This window comes from Podarcis melisellensis, assembly GCF_964234715.1.
Source record: "Podarcis melisellensis genome assembly, chromosome: 1".
NCBI lineage: Eukaryota > Metazoa > Chordata > Lepidosauria > Squamata > Lacertidae > Podarcis > Podarcis melisellensis.
In genome coordinates, this window is record NC_138528.1 from 43574717 (window position 1) to 43584705 (window position 9989).

At 42.8% G+C, this 9989-nt stretch overlaps 1 protein-coding gene across 2 annotated transcripts in view; it reads right to left on the reverse strand.

The window, feature by feature from the left end:
- The window catches only part of SPTBN5 (spectrin beta, non-erythrocytic 5), a 101086-nt gene extending 91403 nt beyond the window's left edge, over positions 1-9683 (reverse strand). For both annotated transcript variants that reach the window (XM_081889483.1, XM_081889484.1), the window contains exons 1-6: positions 9582-9683; positions 6780-6896; positions 4902-5069; positions 3365-3481; positions 2737-2894; positions 1149-1377 (exon numbers count right to left, since the gene is read on the reverse strand). In XM_081889483.1, coding sequence (XP_081745609.1) covers positions 1149-1377; positions 2737-2894; positions 3365-3481; positions 4902-5069; positions 6780-6890 — 783 coding nt within the window. In that variant the 5' untranslated portion in view covers positions 6891-6896; positions 9582-9683. The remainder of the gene's footprint in view (positions 1-1148; positions 1378-2736; positions 2895-3364; positions 3482-4901; positions 5070-6779; positions 6897-9581) is intronic.
- Positions 9684-9989: the final 306 nt, after the last annotated feature.

Sequence of the window (9989 nt, forward strand, 5' to 3'; positions counted from 1 at the left end):
CGCATGGATTCCCTCTGCACTCCCTCGTCACCCACTAGCCTTAGCGCATACTGAGGCTGCTTTGACACAAGGGAGGCTTCCCTGCCGCAATCCTATTAGGGAACTCAGAGCTGCCTTATTGAGGGTGACTGAGGTCAGTGAGAGATTATCATGTCTCCCTGTGTTTATTTAGGAAGAGAGGGAGGAGAAGGAGAAGGGCTTTGCATGAAAGAACCCCGAGAGAGAATCGGAGTGGGAAGGAAAACCATTAAAGCGAGAAGCACACAAAGGACACGGCCACTGTCAGAGGCAGTATGCTTCTGAACTGCAGTTGCACTCAGGTCTTGCTAGAAGTCTTCCAATAGGCACCTGGTTTGGCCACTGTGAGAACAGGAGGGCAGACTGCATGGGCAAGTGGTCCAATCCAGCAGAGCTAGTCTTAGGTTCTTCTAAAACTTGCAATGGGAATATCATGGAAGCATAGAATTGTAGAATTGTAAGCGACGCAAAGGTCCAACCACCTGCAATGTAGGAATATATGGGGATATGTAGAAGAGCATGTGTACTAAGGTGTGTGTGTGTGTGTGTGTGTGTGTGTGTGTGTGTGTTTCTGTCCCTTTACATGGTCACTGTATCTGTGAAAGCCTTCCAAAGAGGGGTCTGTGCAATACCCATGCTAGCTTTGGCTCCACAGAATGGTACAAAACAATTACAAAACTTTGGTATCAGTTTGAAGGAGATCCCAGATTTTGGGGTTCCTCTTTAATAAGGCTTCTGGCTGGCTCCTTTGGCACTTGCAAAGCTCTACCTAGTTCTTCAGCCAGAACGTATCCTATTGGACTTGCCTGCTTGTCCATGGTGCCCTTGATTTTTTTTATTTTTATGAAGGTGAGCCAAAAATGGTGAAAACCTGCTGAGATTTGCCCTATGCAAAGGAAACAAACGGCAACAAATTTTCCTACTGCATAAGCATTTGCCTTTTGACCATGGAGGGCTTTCCTTAAGCTGAATGTAGAGGAATATATTGACTTTTATTCTTCCTGTGAAAAGCCCTTGGCATTATCCACAGATTACATATGTTAGAACTGATCCACCATCTGATTTAGCCTGTGGAGAGAATTTACTTGAGAGACAGGGTATGCTAATTTATGTGACCGCAGTGCACTGACTTTGGTGAGCCTTTTCTGGACAGTCTGGTCCTGCTTCAGCCTGGAAAAGTAATGGTAGTAGAATGACACGTAAGTCATGATGGATCTCTCATCTGGAAATGGCACGGCCACATCCTCAGCATCCAGCAACTTTGTGATTCCCAGCTGCTTCTCTGCCACAGTGAAGGCATTATTTAGGTTACTGATGGGCTGGTCATGCCTCAGCGAGCTGTACTGGATGAGATCAGGCCTGTGGAGATGAAAGAAGGGGTGATGGGGAAACATACAAGGAAGGTTATGTTTCAAAAATGAAATGAGGTGCACACCAAGACTTGCATGTAAAGTTGAGCGTGCTTGAGAAATACTACCTAAAGTGCATTTCAATCTTCCATTCACTACCCTTTATTTATTCAATCAATTCTTTTGCTTTGCTCTTCAGTCAAAGGGGCTTACATCAGATCAAATGAAAACAAGGCAACCCTGGTCCATGGGTTTGCAATCGGAAAGACATGGCCTATAAGGAAAACGGAATAGGTGGAAAAGGGAAAACAAGCAGATTCAGGCATCTGTTCTCAGATGGCCATCTGAAATGGAAGTGGTTCAGAAAGAGGAAGACTCCATTGAAGCTGGTCTCTCAGCAGAGCCCAAAGAATGGTGTTGGTTGGCCATTTCTAATCTCTCCCTCTGGTTCAGCTGATGGAATTTCTAGTACGTGTAGTTAAAAGAGGCAAGTGAGGTTGGGAAGAACATAGAGCAGCCACAACTGGATTTAGAAGACTTGAGTTCAATCTCCAGTTAGCTAGGAAGCTGCTGGTGTGTCTTGGGTCAGACCACATTGTGGGGGGTGCTGCTAGGGTGAGATCTAGGGACCAGCTCCTCCCGGTAGGTGAGGAAGTGAGCATACAATGACACTATTTCAATGACAGTCATCACAACATCCTTCCTGTAAAAAATGACTTTATTCTTTAACACGGGGTGCTGTTGTGGAGCAGAGCTCCAGACAATCTCCTTCACCGCCTTCATTGCTCTGGACAACTAAGGCTGATCAGGAAATCTGATCAGGTATTAGCAAGGGAATAAATGGGCCCCTTTTCTTTCTCTTTTGTTTTGAAAGCATAAGGGTTCCATCTGTTCCCTTCTTGCTGCCTGGGAGGTGGTGGCAAGAGAGAGGAAGAACAAAGGACACCATGGGAGGTGGAAGAGAAACTGAAATCTGAACTTTAGAAACGAGTCCTATTGCCCAGTTCAAGCCCCTAACAGCTTATTGCAACAAGGAAGGTTGGTTTTGGTGTCAGGGCATGAACTTGGCTTCTGATGTTAAGGGCTAGGTGAGAGAGAAACCTATTTTTGGGAGCTCAGAAGTCCTGCACCAAAGGGTGTGGAAATTCCCAATTCTTTATCCCAACCCATCCTAATCCTTGTGGAATCCAATTTACATTTTTTGAAAAGCACCCTTTTATCTCTAGCAACTTTTCTGAGCTCATTAACATATAATTTCCATTTGTCTAACATGATATTGTCCGCAAAAAAATATTCAACTTGTCAAATTTGACCACCTTCTCCATTAAAGTCTGAGCTACTGCTGCAGGATCTCTTAGTTCTCCTTTACCTGTGAGCATGAATGAGTGCATTGAAGGCTAACCCGTCACTCCAGCTTTTGGAGAAGTCTTTCACATTGACATTGGGGTAGCTGGCAGTCTTATACTGGCACCAGACCAGCAGGGCATCATTGGCAGAAAGGACATTGGCTTTAGCTCCAAACTCTTCCTAGAAACACACCACGGAGAAAAACCTCAAAGGACAATTGCATATATAACTGAAAATCTGCCATGCAACAACATATCCAACATATCACAAGTTTGCTCTAGGATGAAACCTTTTTTTTTTAATTACACAAACTGAAATGTAAGGATTTATAATTATAAATTTAGTGAGGCATTTTCTATCTACAGTTTATTAACCACTTATTATTAGATGCATGTTACAGTTGGTGGTGGTGGGGTGTTACTGTGGTAGCTAAAGTTAAATTACCCTCAAGTAAAGAGGCTCTTTCTCTGCCACTTCCCCTATTCACATGCAAACACTTGAATCCTTTACTTAGACTAGACTTTCAATCTAATAAGAAACCTAAGAGTCAAATTTCAGTTTGCTAGGGATCAAGGACATTTTGGAACAACAGAAGAGCTGATCATTCTCACAAAGCAAAGAGGACAAAGGCTTTCAAAGAACAGTTTTACCTTATCAAGTCTGATGGATGCAATTTGAAATCTGAGGATAATTATCCACATTAAACCCAGAATAAGAGTTCGGTCCCCATCTACAATGTTCTCAGGTCCAATTACTTTCACCTGTACCTGTTAAATGCACAAATGTAGCTTTTCAGCAATTATTACCATTGTCAGTTTGTTTCTATAAACCCTATGAGGTTCCAGGGCAAGTTACAACAATGTAAAAACACAACTTTCTACAACTTGAGGCTTAAAACTTGTTTTAACTAGTTTCAATGTTGTATTTTTACATTGTTGTAACCTGCCCTGGAAACTCATGGGGAATTTTTTTGCAGAATGAACGGATGGAGGGATGGGTGGATAAAGCAGAAGTGGTCAGCCTATGGCCCTTCAGATGTTGTTCAACTGCAACTCCCATCAGTTCCAGTCAACTTTGCCAATCTGCGGTTGAAGGGTGGATGGTGGCTAACAAATTGAGGTTGAATCCTGATAAGACAGAAGTACTGTTTTGGGGGGACAGGAGACGGGCAGGTGTAGAGGACTCCCTGGTCCTGAATGGGGTAACTGTGCCCCTGAAGGACCAGGTGTGCAGCCTGGGAGTCATTTTGGACTCACAGCTGTACATGGAGGCGCAGGTCAGTTATGTGTCTGGGGCAGCTGTCTACCAGCTCCATCTGGTACGCAGGCTGAGACCCTTCCTGCCCACGGACTGTCTTGCCAGAGTGGTGCATGCTCTGGTTATCTCCCGCTTGGACTACTGCAATGCGCTCTACGTGGGGCTACCTTTGAAGTTGACTCAGAAACTGCAATTAATCCAGAATGCGGCAGCTAGACTGGTGACTGGGAGTGGCTGCCGGGACCATATAACACCAGTCCTAAAGGAAATTCACTGGCTCCCAGTATGTTTCCGAGCACAATTCAAAGTATTGGTGCTGAGCTTTAAAGCCCTAAACGGCCTCGACCCAGTATGCCTAAAGGAGCGTCTCCACCCCCATCATTCAGTCTGGACACTGAGGTCCAGCACCGAGGGCCTTCTGGTGGCTCCCTCACTGCGAGAAGCGAAGTTACAGGGAACTCGGCAGAGGGCCTTCTTGGCAGTGGCGTCCTTCCTGTGGAATGCCCTCCCTTCAGATGTGAAGGAGATAAATAAAGAATTATACAACTTTTAGAAGACATCTGAAGGCAGCCCTGTATCAGGAGGTTTTTAATGCTTGATGTTTTATGTTTTTAGATATGCTATAAGCAGCCAAGAATGGCTGAGGAAAAGTACCTAATTCACACAGAACACACACAATTATCAAAATATATCAACTATCTCCAACATTAAAAAAGAAATAGGGGGAAGATTTTAACCTTTCTATGGGACTGAAACAATGGTTTAAAACTGTTCCATTACTGTTAATTAACATTACTCTTATAGAGAATTTCTTTAAATTTGTGTACCAATGACACCTGACGGCATATAGACTAAACATAAATTTCTAAATATGCAACCTCACACTGTCCTGCAACCTGACAAGTCTGCATTGTACCTTTACATTCTCACCTTGGTTTTGAGGAATTGGATAGCTTTGCTGTTGTTCTCCAGAAAATGAACCCTCATTTTACCCTTGTTTGGTCTGGGCAGTTGCTCAGCAGCCAGCAGCTCTAACAGCTGCAGGAGATAAATGCCATCTTTCAGTTCAGTATAGAGATCATGTATCCTAATGTCCACCTGCAAAATGAAGCATCAAAGAATTCAGCCAAAATTTCACAGCTAATGACATGGACGCATGTCATACAAGGATAAATAATGGCAAGCAAGTGCTGTAATTGCTGTTTGACTGGCATAGAGAAGAGAAGAGAAGAAAAGAGAAGAGAAGAGAAGAGAAGAGAGAAATTATTTGCTTCTGAGCAAATTCACATCATTTAATATTCTGAACAGGACGGCACATGGAAAGAAACTATAAGTAGGTCTGAACAACTTCTCCATTCTCCTTTACCTACAGGTGTCCTCCATGGATTCTTGACAAATATCTCCTATTCTAGTCAGCTAAAAGGGTGACTGGAATATTTGCAGCCTTCAATCCATTGGCTGATACGCTGCCAGAATCTTCATTTAAAACACATTTTTAGCAACAGTTTGGAGCTGCTGACTGCAACTTTAAAAGGTCAGTCTTTGTTCCAGATACTGCAACAAAAAGCAGTAGCTCTGGTTGCTGATTCACTACCAGGCTTAGTTCAAGCAGAAGCAGAAGAAGAAGAGTTTGGTTTTGATATCCCGCTTTATCACTACCCGAAGGAGTCTCAAAGCGGCTAACACTCTCCTTTCCCTTCCTCCCCCACAACAAACACTCTGTGAGGTGAGTGGGGCTGAGAGACTTCAGAGAAGTGTGACTGGCCCAAGGTCACCCAGCAGCTGCATGTGGAGGAGCGGAGACGCGAACCCGGTTCTCCAGATTATGAGTATATCGCTCTTAACCACTACACCACACTGGCGGCTAGCACATGTATGCAAAACCTTGATACCAGACTTGGTACCTGGATATCTGATCTCGCCCTTTATAATTCCCAACCAATCACTGTGCTTTTACTGGATAGGGCCTCCTGCAGATACCATCTCATCCAGAAGTCTGTTCCCTACAACTAGGAATCAGGCCTTTAGTGTGGAAGCACCAACTGTGAACCTCTCTCTCGCATATCAGACAGGTGCCACCTCTAGCATCTTTTTGGTACACGTCAAAGCCTTTTAAGTGGAGATTTTATTGTCACTGCAGTCTTTATCTGTACTGGATTTGAATTGGTTTTTAAAATACTTTTACTGCTTTCATTATTGGTGCGGTCACTGTTAATCACTTTGAGATGTTTCTGAGGGAGCAATTCATAAATGGAATTACTGTAAATGAATGAATGATTAAAATGTCTTGGTCCAGCTCTGACAGCTGAAATATCTTCTGGGTTGATGTTAAAACATTAACTGCCTAGTCATAAATATTATATTAACTTGTAATTGGTGTAAACTAAAGCATTAAGGATGACACATACATCTTGACAAGTACAACCTGATGACTCACAGCTGAATGGGTAAAAGGCCTTGACTGAAACCCTACAGAGTTTGAGAAGCTGTGGAAATTCTACCTGTACCAGGAAATTGCAGCTGTCAAGTCACTAAAATGTTTAAGTAATAGCATATTGTGCTAAGGCACAATGTTTCCAGGTGCTGCACTAATGCTTTGCCCAGGCTGGTATTTGTTTTGCAGCCATCTTGAATGAGGTAACTTTAGATGTCAATGGAAGTTCAAAATGCATTGTTTACTGCTTCAGCTCGCAATTAATGATATTGTATGGATAAAGTTTGTCAGGGGCTTTCCATGAGTTGTTTTTCACTCCACCAAGGAAGTCTTTAAGCTGATCACATCTGAAGGAGCTTGAGGAAAGTACCTACACCATGTTTGTAGAACACATTGTTGATCCAGTTGGTGAATGTTTTCTTCTGCATGGTCATACGCTGCTCCTGCAGCTTTTTGAACTGCCCTTGTACATATTCTTCCTCCATGGTGCCCTAAAAACATAAACATTCCAGCATGACTCATCCAAAAATAACCATGCATCACCCATCCCTGCTTGCTGCCAATTCTCTTGCATTTTTGAGCTTTCTTGTTCTCCTTGAAGCCAAGGAATGTGCACCAGATTATGCATTCAAGAGAAAACTACCAGCCAAATTTGAGAGCCCACGTTCTTCCATTTCACTTCCTCTTTGGTCAGAGCCAATTTCACACCTCCTGCAATGCATTTCTTGCCAAAATGAAGTGGGTGCTGCTACCCATCAACTAATAAGCTGAGAACAACCAAGGAAGATCTCTATTAAGCTGAATACATTTTGGAAAGGTATCAGATTAAAGTGTTAACAAAAGTGTAATGAGAAAAACTTCAATACTAGCTTTGGCTTTTCAACATTGAAATAAAAGAAATAGTGGGGGTAGGCATGCCTTTCTTCTATTCACTTTTCTGGTTTTATTGAAAGATAAAGAACTTCAGATTGCACCCAAAGAATGCAGTGTTAGCAATTTTGGGGAGTGGCCAATCTCAGTGGTAGTGTGCTTTGCATGCAGAAAGTTCCAGTTTCAATCCCTGACATCTCCTGGTAGGAATGAGAAAGACTACTTACCTGAAACCCTGAATAATAATAATAATAATAATAATAATAATAATAATAATAATAATAATAATAATTTATTATTTGTACCCCGCCCATCTGGCTGGGTTTCCCCAGCCACTCTGGACGGCTTCCACAAAGTCCAAAAATATGCTAATATGTTGTACATTAAAAACTTCCCCGAACAGGGCTGACTTAAGATGTCTTCTGAATGTCAGGTAGTTGTTTATCTCTTTGACATCTAATGGGAGGGCGTTCCACAGGGCGGGCGCCACTACCGAGAAGGCCCTCTGCCTGGTTCCCTGTAGCTTTTCTTCTCACAATGAAGGAACCGCCAGAAGGCCCTCAGCGCTGGACCTCAGCATCCGGGCAGAACGATGGGGGGTTGAGACGCTCCTTCAGGTATACTGGACTGAGGCTGTTTAGGGCTTTAAAGGTCAACACCAACACTTTGAATTGTGCTCGGAAACGTACTGGGAGCCAATGTAGGTCTTTCAAGACCGGTGTTATGTGGTCTTGGCGGTCACCCCCAGTCACCAGTCTAGCTGAAGAGATGCTGCCAGCCCATCTAGACCAGAGGTTTCCAAGCTCTCCCGGCCCCCATGGACTGCTTGAATATTTCTGAGGGTCTTGGTCGAACACTTCATGATTTCCCTGCTTGTTGTATGTAACAGGCCGTACTAGAAGCTGCATGGTTTATAATTTTATTTTTACAGACATGCCAGGGACCACCTGAATGTGGTTCACAAACCATACTTTGGGAACCCTTGAAATAGACAATACTGAGCTAGATGGACCAAATGTCCGGCTCAGTATAAGCTTCCTGTTGCTAACAAAGAGATCTTGGAAGCAGTTCCAGAGATTGAGTTGAGGGCAAGGGCTCTCCAAACAAGTAGCTGCCTCCTGTTGATGGGCCCCTGCTTGAGGAGAGGTATACGCAAGAGTGCTGGACTCCTTGGTAAGCCTCATATATTAACTCAGTTTGCTCTTAATGACAGCCTGCTTTTCTGGTTCCACTTGCACTAGTTTCTAAGTAATTGTGCTTTCTGAAGAAAGACACCAACATTCTGCCTGGCTAATTTGTACACCAAGGAGATGCTCCTTGTTTTAAAGTCATTTTCCTTATTTTCCCCCATTTGTAATATGAACTTGGTTAGGTTAGTTACTATTTGCTATATAAAAAATAATTTCTTTGATGATTAGCTTCATCAAAACTTCAGAAAAATTAGCATTTGTGTGTGATGCCATCATTTCTTACTTAACAAATCCAACACACAGGACACAATTGGTTCACCCAAAAATGTACTTGGGCTCCCCACAACCAGCTTTTATGGTGCAGTAACTGAATAGTGGTGCTTGAAAGATCTTTGTGGTCAGATCTGGTCTTAGGGGATGTGGTAGATGAACCACAACCAAAGCCGCCTCAGACCTGATTCACTGTTTATGAAGTGTGCTCAAATATTGTTTAAATGATGACAGTCACTATTTGCTGGCAAAATATATCCCAGTGACACGTACTTCTGGGAAGACAAAATGCTGGGACCCTGCTTTTCAGTTCATACAAAGGACTCCACAACAAGTTCAGTGGTCCTCCTGCACAATGGGAGAATTAACTGTTTTCAAAAAGCTACAGAAATCTAACTTTCTGAAGCAGCCCTTTCACCCTTCAAGGCAACTCCCAGAAGGAGGGATTTTTTGCCCACAATTCACCAGCTCCCACACATTTTGTGAAGTCCTCAGTACTTGTTTTCTTCCTGAAGAAGATACATTATCCTCCTTGCCTTTCTCTTCCTTAACCTCTGGTCCCGGCAAAATGGCTGGATCATTTGTCAACCAAAATCAGCTAAAAATGATTATTTAGTTGATTATTTAGTTGATTATTTAGTTTAGTTGTCATTTCTTCAATTCCTTTTTTTTTTTTGCACATGCAGTACCATACAATAGGACTGTCAGTTCTTTTTAGAACATCTCGTCTGTCACTTGTAAGAACATACCTTCTCGCAAGGATAACATTTGTCTTCAAGCAAACGCCTATACCCTCATTTGCCCCATCCACAGAAAGCAAAGGAATTCCTTGAAGTCTAAACTTACCCAGCCTTGTAAAGATGTCCCTTTGAAAGCCAGCAAGACACCATTCAATAGAATAAACACTTTTACTCCAGAACTGCTGGTTTATTCTGGCATTCAAAATGACCTTTGAATACTGTGACAGTGAGAAAGTATTTATAATCTATATGAAAACGCTACAACTGGCCGGGGAGGGAAAAGGTCATTAGAATATTGGGGGGGTAAAGGTTCTCAGCAGAATGGTTATGATATATCTGCAGCAGTTCAAATGCTGATATAATGTACTAGAACAGGAAGTTGGGCTCTGATGCTGGCAGGTGCTCATGATAAAGAAAATATGTACCTCCCACGCTAAGTTGGAGTAGATGATCCCAGTCACTACCTGGTCCATAATACAAGGCTGTAAATGACAAAGGTAATTCCATAAAGGTA